Raw genomic sequence first — 14,758 nt, forward strand, 5'->3', positions numbered from 1 at the left:
CAAATGAGCTCAGCCTACCAACGTCGAGCAAGTAGGAGGAGCCTCTGACAGCCTGCTGACATCTGGCAGTCTGCAAGCTTCTTTTGCTGACTCTGATGCGGCGTACTTACGAGAACACCTGTGTGCCGCAACCTGATTGCCCAGAAATTTTGCTGAGTGGAAGTGGAGTCGAAATAAGCGAACACAACCTTGTTTATTTGTAGGTAACGAACCATTCACGAGAAAGCGACGGTCAATGTAACAAAGGGACTTTATGTGCCTTTTGCCGCATGGTACACTACTGGCCGTTAAAATTGCCATATCAAGAAGAAATGCAGATGATAAACGAGTGTTCATAGGACAAATATATTATACTAGAGCTGACATGTGATTACATTTTCACGCAATTTGGGTGCATAGATCCTGAGAAATCAGTACCCAGTACAACTATCTCTGGCCGTAATAACGGCCTTGATACGCCTGAGCATTGAGTCAAACAGCTTGGATGGCGTGTACAGGTACAGCTGCCCATGCAGCTTCAACACGATACCACAGTTCATCAAGAGTAGTGTGAGGCGTATTGTGACGAGCCAGTTCCTCGGCCACCATTCACCAGACGTTTTCATTTCGTGAGAGATCTGGAGAATGTGCTGGCAAGAGCAGCAGTCGAAAATTTACTGTATCCAGAAAGGCCCGTAGAGGACATGCAACATACGGTCGTGCATTACCTGCTGAAATGTAAGGTTTCGCAGGGATCGCATGAAGGGTAGAGCCACGGGTCGTAACACATTTGAATTGTAACGCCCACTGTTCAAAGTGCCATCAATGCGAACAAGAGGTGACCGAGACGTGTAACCGATGGCATCCCATACAATCACGCCGGGTGATAGCCACTATGGCGATGACGTATACACGCTTCCAATGTGCGTTCACCGTGATGTCGCTAAACACGGATGCGACCATCATGATGCTGTAAAAAGAACCTGCATTCATCAGCAAAAAATGACGTTTTTCCATTCGTGCACCCAGGTTCGTCGTTGACTACACCATCGCAGGCGCTCCTGTCTGTGATGCAGCGTCAAGGGTAACCGCAGCCATGGTCTCCGAGCTGATAGTCCATGCTGCTGCAAACGTCGTCGAACTGTTCGTGCAGATGATTGTTGTCTTGCAAACGTCGCCATATGTTGACTCAGGGATCGAGAGGTGGCTGCACGATCCGTTACAGCCATGCGGATAAGATGCCTGTCATCTCGACTGCTAGTGATACGAAGCCGTTGCGATACAGCACGGCTTTCCATATTACCCTCCTGAACCCACCTATTCTATATTCTGCTAATATTCATTGGATCTCGACCAACACGAGCAGCAATGTCGCGATACGATAAACCGCAATCGCGATAGGCTACAATCCGACCTTTATCAAAGTCGGAAACGAGATGGTACGCATTTCTCCTCCCTACACGTGGTATCACAACAACGTTTCACCAGGCAACGGTTGGAAACTTTCCTCATGTCAGCTCGTTGTTGGTGTCGCTAACGGCGCCAACCTTGTGTGAATGCTCTGAAATCTTATCATTGTCATATCACAGCGTCTTCTTCCTGTCGGTTAAATTTCGCGTCTGTAGCACGTCATCTACGTAGTGTAGCAATTTTAATGGCCAGTAGTGTAGATTGAGAAGGAATGGTGGATAGTGTTGGTAGTTTTTTTTATTTTTACTCCCCGTGTTCGGAATTCCGTTTTTTTTTCTTTTCGTAACATATATCTGCCTATGTCCGTGGATGGTTACTATACGAATGTTTCTTATGAACTTAGAGAATACAAGGAATTTATATTTCTTTGTAATATTTATAATTGGATTTCAAAATAACTGACGAACATTTGTTATATAACATGTGTATGTATGGTACTTTCAGGGGTTACAGTGTTCTTAAATTCTCATATTCTTTTATTTCATTTTAATATGAATTGTCTAATTAATTCTAATGTTTTATTTTTATGTTTATCATTTAGGAAGGTTTAGTGCTTTTCCTTCGATGATACCGATCATAGAAACATTTGAAACATACAATTTCCGAATAAAACGAGCTTTGCACGAATGTAGGTTTCCCATTGCGATATTTCTTTGTATGAATCTCACTCGTGGAGGAAACGTCGTTACCATTGCTGAGTATTTCACGTGTTGGCTTTAATTTCGCGGCAAACCACGCATAGCGGATCACTTTTCCAATAACTAGTGCTTGCAATTGATTTTCAATTAAAATAGACTACAGGAATTTCAGAATAAGCAATGTCAAATAGTTTTCTCATTCATTTATTTATTTTTTAATTCATTCACCTGACCATCAATTAGAAGATTAATAAGGACAACGTTATTTCCATATACCATGGAAAACATTCGTGTAGTAATGATCTATGACATGGGTAGATAAATGAAAAAACTCAAATAAATAAACGAGTGTTGAACACGGGGCATAAAATTATCACGCCTCAGCGCTAGCTTGTGCCACCACGTCGCTCGGCGCATTTACTCTCTAAAAGGCAACTACATTTTCTCAGGAACGATCGAGTATCTAGGAATAAGGCGAGGCATATATTCGCTTATTTTGACCCCTCTTCCACTGAGAGCAATTTCAGGGTAATCTGCTTATGGCACTTGCAGTGTCCCCCTCGTAGTGCCTGTTGTCGAGAGGGCCTCCTGGTGGCTGGCCTACAGTAGGAGACTGAAGACGTGCAGCCGCTCTTCTGCCACCACACTGGGCGACCTGTCCCCCTACAGCCAGCCTCTGCTCCTCTGGGCGGACAACGGTGCTGGCGGCTAGAGCGACCTAGTGCGTCCCAGTGGACACCGTGGCGATATACTATGTCGCCGCTAAGCAGTGCAGCAGACGTGCCGTTGGGGAACGCCCTGCCGCCTCAGCGGTCACGCGCCGCCCCTGACGTCAACATCCGCCGCTACAGTGGCTACGCGCTAACCGGGCTAACGACAGCTCACCGCTGCGGCCGCGTGCTTGCCATGACCTGCAAGCGCGGTTGCCTGGAGCGGCGCCCCAACTACTACTCTTACACTCCCAATAATAAATGTTTATGTTGACAGTATTGTCGTGGCCTCTGTGGGCTGACATACAAGTCAGAGCTTTTCGCTCCCAGACAGTTTCGTGATGATGAGTCCCATACTCCGTTTACCGAGCGTAGGGGAGCGACGCGGGAGACCCGCGCCGCAATACTAGGCAAGGTCCTAGTGGAGGTGGTTTGCCATTGCCTTCCTCCGACCGTAATGGGGATGATTGATGATGATGATGAAGACGACACAAACACCCAGTCATCACGAGGCAGGTGAAAAATCCCTGACCCCGCCGGGAATCGAACCCGGGACCCCGTGCTCGGGAAGCGAGAACGCTACCGCGAGACCACGAGCTGCAGACAGTTTCGTACTCTCACAAAATACTCGTGGAGTTGTTTGCACTAGGAGAAAATTTTCGCTGATGGATAGTGTCTGATTGTTATTTATCAGTAATTTCTGTAAGTGTCTGAGTGTCTTGCGAGAGCAGTTGTCGAAAGCGTTTGCACACAGCTGGGAGATAGTGTCTGTGAGAGCTAAGAGATCATGTCCCACGAGATTTTTCTGTCGTAGCTCTTTGATGGAAGAAATGGCGATGAAAGACCGTCGTGCTGAAGGGGCACTTTCAATAACTTCAGTGGTAAGGAAAAATAGAAACGACGGTGTTCGTGTTGGATAAGATAGCGGGTGAGATAGGGGGATGCTATCGGATCGTGAAACAAATTCATTGTAGAGCTCCAAATGGAATTTCCGAGACAATATCAAAATTTTACGATTATGACAGGGATAGAGATGGGTGAAATATTCTTTATAATTAGACGCTAAACTGCCAGTCCAGATAGTACTATTAATAATTCAGTTATTGTTACAGATAAACTGCTTGTGTCAACAATAGTTCTAGCGTCAGCTACGTTTATGCTCTTTAACATTCAGTAATAACATTACATCAATTTCATCTCGGTAACCACAGGCGTTCAAAAGCCAATTAGGGCGTCTATCTGATAAATGAAGCACTTACGGACGTACATTTTTTTTAACGTTTTTACTTGTATTGACTTATGGAACAGCTCGTGAATTCGTGAAGGTCTGTTCTTCAACAGCTGATGTAATAACTTAATCAACAAATAACACGTCACATAACATTATAGATACATTTATAATATTTGAAGTTAAATGGCAGTTTTCCGTGTTTCAATACGTTTATTTTGAAATATAACTTCACTTGTTTCTGTGTGCTAATTAATATGCGCGATAAAAATACTTTGTCTGATGCCTTGAATTGTGAATATTCTGGTGAATTTTTCTGTGGAGGTATTTAAAACTGCCACTATTTCAGTCAACAAGCTTTGTTTAATGTTTGAGTTCCTGTAGTCCTGTAACTGTACACTCCATAACGCTGGCCTTTCCTCCTACAAACTAATGAAATGCACAGCTTCGTCTTCAGTCCACTTCTGGCAGCTTTCTTCACTGTTTTTAGACCGAGATATCGCTGACATTCACTCATTTCATAACCTACGTTTACTAACCATTTTTTCCTTCTTTTGATCCATAGTACGGCCTGTCAAAATGCGGAAATCAAATAGCTCGCAGTAGAAGAGATTTGTTTCAAAGTATATAAGATGAAGGAGTGCTAATAAATCTTTAGGCGTCGATTTTAGATCCCATGCTTTGTAGAGTGTTTAGCTTCGACTGACAGTTCCTGTCATATCACTGAATAGTGAGTATTCGTCGTGGGACACAGTATATGACAGTGTAGCAATGATACAAGCCATAGCGATCGAGACAAATTTTTGGTCTTCCTGTCGTTGCAGTTTTATTATTTTTTTTGGGCATATTTAGCTACACAGCTTTGAATACGAGTAAGTACATACAGATACTAATACCGCTGAAACATGTTCTAAAGCGGAACAGCACCTTATGAGAACAACAAATATTTTCTCAAGCAGCAACTGCAACACTACACAAAAAGAGTCTGATATATTATTCTACAAAGATCATTAAAATTCTAGCTGTTCGAATAAACTACGAAATGAAGACTTACTATAAAGATCGTGAAATAACAGAAGTATAAGCGAAACCCTTACTAGAATGATTATTGCAAAAAAGACGTAATTATGATCGCTATTGAGACATAGAGAGCAGTTAAATATGTGCTGGGAGTAGCATTACTGAGCAAAAATTATACGGGCAGTCAACAATCAGATTATGAAAATATGATTCTGGAGGCTGTAGGAAGTAACAATATTAGCACGAACGGAATGAATAGTCTCTTGAAAACAAGTGTTAAGATGAAATGTGACAAAGGCCAAAACAGGGCATGGAGTGCACTCGATGTAGATAACTCAGCGGGCATTAATAGCTGAGTATTACTATTTGGGCTTCAGAAGGTGATGGAGGCAAAGAGAAGACGATATAACGTTCAGGATGGCATTAGCCAAAAAGCTTTTCTTAAAAAGATAACTATTTTGACATCAAGCACAGTTTCAAAGGCTAAGAAATCTTATCTGAAACTATTAGTTCAGAACGTAAACTTGAAACCGATAGAGAGAATGGGTAAGAAGAAATATATCTTTCATAATTGTCGTGCTACAGAAGAATACTTTCAGTTAAAAACGTTCACTGGATAACAAATGGAAAAGTATTGAATCCGATCGGGGAGAAAATACATTAACAGCGCAAACTAACAAAAAGCAGAGATAGGCTGGTAGGACGTGTCTTGAAGGATCAACCAATAGTTAATTCTGTAATGGAGGGAACTGTGTGTGCGGAGAGAGTTGTAGATGGTTAAGACAGGATTACAGTAAATAGGGTTAAGTGGATGTCGTGGGCAGTAGAGAGAGATGAAAAGATGTGTACGGGATTGACTAGAGAACTCAAATGTCTGAATCCCGTCGTCTGAGTGAAAACAACAACACGAAAACAGCAAACCAAAGCCGCGCTCCGGTCCAGACGAGCTCACTGGGGTCGACCGACCACTGTGTCGCACTCTTCTAATGGCGTCTTTTGGATGCGGTTTGATGGGACGTATGAAACGATCTGAGCACGTGGAATCAAGTCCAGTTTTGGTCATTTTGGTTCAAATGATTCAAATGGCTCTGAGCACTATGGGACTTAACATCTGTGGTCATCAGTTCCCTAGAACTTAGAACTACTTAAACCTAACGAACCTAAGGACATCAGACACATCCATTTTGCAAATTTAGAAACCAAATGGTTGAACGGATTTCCTTAGACAAGAAAAGAAATAACCCCTAGACTTGATATCAAATTCCCAGACTTATTATAGTTCAGAAACTTGGAGAACAAATGGTTTTGGCTTCAGCTAGCTAACTTTGAGAACGTTATGTTCTGAAACGAAATCTCCTTTTATCTGAAGGAAAAAGAAGTAAGAAAAAAGAATCCTGGCTATCCCATGACATACGTCTGTAATGTTCAGCAGGCCCTTCTTTATACCAAACACGGACCAGTAACAAAATGGTTCAAATGGCTCTGAGCACTATGGGACTTAGCATCTGAGACCATCAGTCCCCTATAACTTAGAACTACTTAAACCTAACGAACCTAAGGACATCAGACACATCCATGCCCGAGGCAGGATTCGAACCTGCGATAGTAGCGTTCGTTTGGTTCCAGATTGTAGTGCCTAGAAACGGTCGGCCACCCCGGCCGGTGACCAGTAACAAAAGCGAAGAGAAAGTACGTGGATAACTTACTGCTATACATTCCACGTGTGTGTCACCATTTTTTTTATATACAGGGTGATTCAAAAAGAATACCACAACTTTAAAAATGTGTATTTAATGAAAGAAATATAATATAACCTTCTGTTATACATCATTACAAAGAGTATTTAAAAAGGTTTTTTTTTCACTCAAAAACAAGTTCAGAGATGTTCAATATGGCCCCCTCCAGACACTCGAGCAATATCAACCCGATACTCCAACTCGTTCCACACTCTCTGTAGCATATCAGGCAGAACAGTTTGGATAGCTGCTGTTATTGATCGTTTCATATCATCAATGGTGGCTGGGAGAGGTGGCCAAAACACCATATCCTTAACATACCCCCATAAGAAAAAATCGCAGGGGGTAAGATCAGGGCTTCTTGGAGGACAGTGATGAAGTGCTCTGTCACGGGCTGCCTGGCGGCCGATCCGTCGCCTCGGGTAGTTGACGTTTAGGTAGTTACGGACAGATAAGTGCCAATGTGGTGGCGCTCCATCCTGCTGAAATATGAATTGTTGTGCTTATTGTTCGAGCTGAGGGAACTGCCAATTCTCTGACATCTCCAGAAACTGTAGTCCAGTTACATTAGCACCTTCGAAGAAAAAGGGATGAAAAACTTTATTGGCTGAAATGGCACAGAAAACGTTCACCTTCGGCGAGTCACGTTCATACTGAGTTGTTTCCCGCGTATTCTCAGTGCCCCATATACAAACATTGTGACGGTTGACTTTCCTGTTAGTGTCGGAAGTTGCTTCATCACTAAACACAATCTTTGAAACGAAAGATTCAGCTGTTTCCATTTGAGCAAGGATAAAATCACAGAAATCGATTATTTTAATCTTATCAGCGGCAGACAGTGCTTGAACCAATTTCAGACGATAAAGTTTCATAACTAACCTTTTTTGTAGGACTCTCCATACAGTTGATTGTGGAATTTGGAGCTCTCTGCTAGCTCTGCGAGTCGATTTTCCTGGGCTGCGAACAAATGCTTGCTGGATGCATGCTACATTTTCATCACTCGTTCTCGGCCGTCCAGAACTTTTCCCTTTGCACAAACATCCATTCTCTGCAAACTGTTTATACCAAAGTTTAATACACCATCTATCAGGAGGCTTAACACCATACTTCGTTCGAAATGCACGCTGAACAACTGTCGTCGATTCACTTCTGCCGTACTCAATAACACAAAAAGCTTTCTGTTGAGCGGTCGCCATCTTAGCATCAACTGACGCTGACGCCTAGTCAACAGCGCCTCAAGCGAACAAATGTACAACTAAATGAAACTTTATAGCTCCCTTAATTCGCCGACAGATAGTGCTTAGCTCTGCCTTTTGTCGCTGCAGAGTTTTAAATTCCTAAAGTTGTGGTATTCTTTTTGAATCGCCCTGTATAATGACGCACTATTGTGACACGGCGACAGAACTTCATCAGCTTTGCAAGAGGAATCAGACGCAGGTGCATAAATTTTTATTTCATTTTTAACTGCAAGACTTAACGTTTGGATATATTTGTCGTAAGGAGTTACAGAAAATAAAACTACAATTACACGGGATATATCAAGAAGAATCATCCGATTTGGCACGTCATTATTTCTGAAACTAATAAACATATACAATATATTTTGTTTTTTGATGGAAGGGAAACTCCAAAATCTTTTTCTCACACCTTTACATAGGTGTTCAACATGCCCCCCTTGAGACGCACGGCATATGCAAACGCTCTATTCTAATTGTTCCTACAGTACATCGTGTGTGTCTTGACTTACAGCTGCTGTTATGCGGTGTTCCAGTTCATCATTGTTGCTGGTAACGAAGGAACATAAAAAGTCCTTTATAAATCCCCACAATAAATAACTACATACGGTCAGGTCCGATGATCTTGGAGGTCAGTAATGTAAGGCTGAATCATTGGGTTCAGTGTGACCGATCCATCACTTAGTAATCCTTCGATTTTAAAAATTCCACACTCACAGATGCCAAGGTGGCGGTGCTCCATCCTGTTGGTAAATGATATCGATCGAATCAGTCTCCAACTGTGGGACAGGAAAGTTCTCAAGCACATCAAAATATGTGCTTTCTGTAACAGTGAAATTCGGCAAGAAAAACAGGCCATACACCTTACCTCAAGTAACACAGCAGTTACGACGTTTCTCATCGAATCATGTTTTTTGACTTGCAGAGTAAAACTCGAGAGTCTGCTTTCAAACAGTATGTTGTTCGCGCACATATATCAAATAAGATAATAGTTACGATTTTTTTAAAATTTAATGATTCTTTTTGATAGACCCCGTATATTCAGGAATTGTTTTCATTACTCTTGGGTAATAATACCAGAAAACTAATAGATGAGGAAGATACAATTACATTACATTCAGTGTAAAGAAGAATGAAGTCCAAGATTTAGCTTTAGTATACAACGTAGAGTGTAACAGCATTAAAATTTGCCCTTATTCAGTATGAGAACACATTATATAAATTATCTTCTATCACTCAACTATTTCAAACTGTGTAAACTGTTCCTTGATGAAAGACGTACGGTTATTTGTGTACATATTTCGTTACACTTTATCCTTTCAATTAGGTGCGGTCTTTTATCGTTTTTATATGCCATCCTTACCGTATTCTACTTGGACTAGTGCCTATAGGAAGCTATCTGTGCAGCATGTGTTTTATTTAATCCTAACTTTCCCTTTATGATTTGCAGCCTCTGTTTCATGAATACTACCTACCTTGCATGAAATTCCTTTTATTACTTATTCTTACTTTATTTTTACTTATTTATAATTTTTTGAAAGAATAAAACGCCGTATGACTATATTTCTGTGTATTTCGTGTGTACAACCTAGAATTCGGCATTCACGGCTTTGTCGAGTACAATGAATTTAGACCTTTAACATCTTTTGCTATGCACTACGCAGAATGACAAAACACGGTTCAACACATTTGTCTAACATGATATAAATCATGAAAAAGTAGCTTCTTAGAGGAATACAGCATATTATTATGTCAAAGATCATTGTATACGAGAAGAACATAAAAGCTGAATCTAGACTGTACACAAGAAGCATTCCAATGGCGGGCGCAATATCCTTTAAAACATGCTGTATGATTTGGGCTCAGCACCATCGAAATCCTTTCTGTTAATTTGGCTGTGAGCTAAGGTGAATTTTATGCTTTATGTGAGCTTAGAAAAGGAGATCTGAACATTTGAAACGCACAGGGCAATAGTAAAGGGGAAGAGGGAGGGGGGGGGGGCGGGTAGATGGAGAAATCGAAGAACAAGGAGAGAAATTGCGGCAGAGGATCTGAGCCTTCCGTGTTCTTTGCTTCCGTGGCTTGGGGCGTGTAGGTGGAACAGTCTTACGCGCAAAATCCGACGGCAGCTGTTTCGTTTATTGCTTCAAGTTCGCAGTAGATCTTTCTAGATAACCTGTCCCTTAAAGCGGAAGAACAAGGGATCCATAGGACGCGCTTTTTGACTCAAATCGACTCGCGGTTGTGTTGTGCCCGGAAGCTAGGCCTGTGATTGGTCGGGACGTAAGAGGTGCACCCCTCGTGTATGTAGAGGAGGAGCGGTAGGCAGTTGCACTCAGGACGAGCTATAGTCTGGACGTGTTGGAGATCCTGTGGGCCGGTGGGGACACCCCGTTCAGCTCTACGACGAGACAATGAGTGAGACGGAATGCAACTGCTTACTGGCGTACTGCCGGTTACGTCGCCATCGGGGATTGTTTGCATTCACAATTCCTTGTACCAAAATCTTTCAGAATTGCTGACATCTTCGCCGCGTATTATGTACACTTTCCTGCTTTAGGTTGACCAGTATACTCGTTCTCTGGCTTCAATAACTGCAGCTCATATCCATTTTTCTCTCGCTCCTTTCTTGTCCTGTGCAAATCGGTTAACGAAAAACAAAAAAAAAAAAAAAGGTTAGCAGCAGCGCGAGTCTCTGAGAATGAGTAACAGCTACCTTCTCTTTTGTTCTTTGCCGTCAGCAACGCGTATCTCTGTTGCAGCATGTTGGGTCACGCATAAGTTTATAAAATCCTTTCCCTTGTTGCCATAAACGTAACCCCGAGACGGATTATTTTGTCTGTTAAATTATTGTCAAGTCTTCATTTCGTAAGGGACATCAGCATTTATACACATTGCTTGTAGCACAGTTCAAATTTCGTTCATTCAAAAGTAACTTTTAATAAATCTAGTGGTTTGAATTCAGTCTTACTTCGAGCCTACCCAGTTCATTTTCAAATGCATCAGGCAATAGATTTAGAAATATGTGAGGTTCGGCCAAACATTGTGTTTATTTCCACTAAGCCATTCTGTGCTGGTTGTTTCTGTTGTGTTATGTTTAAAAATTTCTCCTACTTCAATTAACCACAGTGTGGCCCTTGCACTCAGGGCGTACGACACCATCGTCAGAGAATGTGTTAAAAGAATAATAGGAATCAATGATGAAGGGATTATGGTCCCATTTTGGCCTATTTTCAGCCAGGAATACAGATTAAAGTCACTAGTTTGTCAGATTAACGCATGTTAGCGAACACTAAAAGCGAAGTCAGTACATGTGATTAATTATAAAGCAAAACGTTGTCAATATTTTTTTCAAATTTTCTTTATGTGATTGTGATTTGATTCGCAGTGCACGGAATGACCCATATGATCACCACATCGCTATTCCAGTTGATGGCTCTCGATGTTCGACCGTAACCAAGTCCATCAACATGAGGTAGCAAACATGAGGTAGCCAAGGAGACGGAAACGTGGGTTCAGCTATGCCAAGACTTGGCAGCTGCAACAGGAAAATTAATTAACAATAGTACAAAATAAGAAAGTATTTATTACTTAACTTTGTTGTAGTCCATGATAGAAGACGCGACTAGACTAAGCGTCTGTACAATGAGATAATTTACAAGTCACAAGTCTTGCAATGACCAGTTAATCTCTTGTAATCTTCTATGTTGAATCCAATGAATTTGAAGACTAAGTTGGCTGTCGACATGACATAACGTAGAATTTTTTACAACTGCCACTTAGTACTGTTGACTTTACTGTAGTACTATTACGGAACTTTACAACTGGGCAACAAGGACTTCGTGGCATCAATGGCTGACCTACAGACGATGACCGACTAATATCGGCACTGGCTGACCATTAAGCGTGGCTGCGAACTGTAGACTGGCAAAACTGCACTACACTACTGCTACACATGAAGTGGCCTAGCGGCGCCTCGCGGCGAGCGTAAGTACTGCGGTTGGCTGTATACTCTTTGGATAGCACAGCCGTTCTTCTGTTCCGTTTATATAGAGAATCGCATCCGGAGGATCGATCTCTCAGGCGGCAGTGTGCTCGTATGACTAACAAACAACATCACATCGGTCGTTGTCGTCAACAGCGAGAATAGTTCGTATCAAACATTCGAAACACTAATTGTTTAAAGAAAACGTAATAAGTAGTAATATTAATTTTTATTTCTCTCTGTAATTTCAGTATTAAATAAATGATATTCATCTGTTTAAGAGACAAAATATAAGAATGTATGTAAAGTTAAAATTGAAAACGTTTTACTGTTTTCCCACAGGTGTTTCCTCTGTACGTGGTGGAGATAGCACAGGACCACAACAGAGGGTTACTGGTATCGCTTGGTCAGCTGATGGCCAGTGTAGGCGCCTTCCTGATGATGATTGTGGCTTCCTACGCACCATTCGACGGCGTGACGGAGTTCATGATGGCCTGCCCCATCGTGTTTGTGGCGTCGTTCTGGTGGATGCCAGAGAGTCCGTACTTCTTGGTTGCCAAACACCGCTCGGAGGAGGCAGCGCAGGCCCTGATGCGGTTGCGTGGGAAAAGCTCACATAAAGAGTTAATAGGCGAGTTGGAGGCCATCCAGAGGGCCTTAGAGGAACGCACCAAGAACGAGATCAGCGCCGCGGACGCCTTTCTGGAATTGCGGAGGAACCCCGGAGCGCGTAGGGCCTTCTTGGTAAGTTAACATACCCGCTTTATGTCAAGAACTATCATCTTTAGAGGCGTTAGCTCTCGGGTTGCACGAGTGTCTTCTCCTACTTCTCAGGCAGTCGTAATCATTTTATTTGTCCATACAATATTGGTGTTCACGGCCGGTGTTTACTTCAGTTAAAACTTCCGGTCTGAGGGGGTGTGGTCCATACATAAGACAACGAGTGTTCTCTGACGTTTCGCCTCGTACTGCGGGAACCATGGACGTAAAACGGCAATATCATCACGGACTCGATGGGTCCCGCATTCATAGAGCTACATACAGGGCACAATTATTTGCCACGTGATGGCTATTGCTACATTATCCGAGGCTGGCACTTTCGTTCTCGAATTAAAATATTCGATTGTCTTCCTGTAACAAAAATAATAGATTCTCATTCTGTTGACTCAAAGTTGAAGCCTACACTTCATCTCAAAAAATGGTTCAAATGGGTCTGAGCGCTATGGCACTTAACTTCTAAGGTCATCAGTCCCCTAGAACTTAGAACTACTTAAATGTAACTAACCTAAAGACATTACACACATCCATGCCCGAGGGAGGATTCGAACCTGCGACCGTAGCGGTCGCACGGTTGCAGATCGTAGCGCCTAGAACCGCTCGGCCACCGCGGCCGTCCCACACTTTATCTAACTTAACACCTTTCTCTTCCCGATTACAACTACGCCGAGGTGAGCGATATGCATATATACAGATGGTGATAGTATCGTTTACACAAGATATAAACGGACATTGCAGTTACGTAACTGTCATTGGTACTCAGGCATTCAGTGAAACGGTTCCGACGTGATTATGGCCACACAACAGGAATTAACAGACTTTGAACGTGGAATTGCAGTTGGAGTTAAATACATGGAATACTCCATTTCGGAAATCCTTATGGAATTCAGAATTTCGAGAATCACAGTGTCAAGAGTGTGCCGAGAATTCCAGATTTCAGGCATTACCTCTCACCACTGACAAGGTGGTTGCCGACGGCCTTCACTTAAAGACCGAGATGAGCGGTGTTTATGTAGAGTTGTCAGTGCTAACAGACGAGCAACACTGTGCGAAACAACAGCAGCAATAGATGACGGACGTACGGCGAACGTATCCGTTACGAGAGCGTGGCGCAGTTTGACGTTAACGTGCAACGGCAGCGGACGACCGACGCGAGTGCCGTTGCTGACAGGACGGCACCGCCTTCTTCGTTTGTGACCACGTCGTTTGGATCCTAGATAAGTGCAACACCAGGGCCCGCTCAAATTTTAGCTCGTACGACATGAGGTAGAATTCTCTTGTGGCGCAGACCCTACGAAGCCAGGGACCCAAAGTGTCAACAAGGGTCTCTGTAAGCTGGCGATGGCTCCATAGTAATGTGGGCTGTGTTTACACTTATCCGCAACTGTACGGAAGTTTATACACCTCTGCTATTGGTGGTGGATGCCGCACTTTTTTGCCGTTATTCCGTATTAGTAATCTCTTTTAAGTTTCCGGTAATGGGATTTTACGTAAATGGTTTCTGTCCCTAATTTCCCCTTCTCTCTTCTTTCGTCATCATTACGTTACTAATCATTAACATTAGGTGTGTGAACATAACTGTCATGAATTTTCTGATACTGGGCATTTTCTCAGTATCTTTCGATTAACTTACTGTTGTATTCGATTCCATAGCAACGATCTAAACTGTTTCTGAAAGACGTTCTTTTATCTTGATTTCATATACTCCACATTTTAATGTATTTAGTGAGATGTTGACTATTAACTGACGTAAGTGCCATCCCTGTGTTTCTAAGCCGAAACTTTCAGTATGGAGACTGGTACTCAAAAGAACTTGCGTCAGAGTGTGTCCAGCAGCTTAATCCAGACTTCGTATTGAATATAACCGCGTAGGTTTCTGCGGCCTGAGACTATCAACATAAATATTTTCTGGGTTTAAATGTCGCTTCATATCGTGAAACAAATTTCGGTCAGCTAAGCAGACCTTATGGCTACATTTTC

The 14,758-nt window shown here is 42.5% G+C and overlaps 1 protein-coding gene across 1 annotated transcript in view; it reads left to right on the forward strand.

Moving 5' to 3' along the window:
• LOC126267199 (facilitated trehalose transporter Tret1-like) overlaps positions 1–14,758 on the forward strand; it is a 60,109-nt gene that overhangs the window by 21,144 nt on the left and 24,207 nt on the right. The window contains exon 3 of the mRNA XM_049972168.1: positions 12,344–12,745. Coding sequence (XP_049828125.1) covers positions 12,344–12,745 — 402 coding nt within the window. The remainder of the gene's footprint in view (positions 1–12,343; positions 12,746–14,758) is intronic.

The sequence above is a fragment of the Schistocerca gregaria genome, chromosome 4 (genome assembly GCF_023897955.1).
Source record: "Schistocerca gregaria isolate iqSchGreg1 chromosome 4, iqSchGreg1.2, whole genome shotgun sequence".
NCBI lineage: Eukaryota > Metazoa > Arthropoda > Insecta > Orthoptera > Acrididae > Schistocerca > Schistocerca gregaria.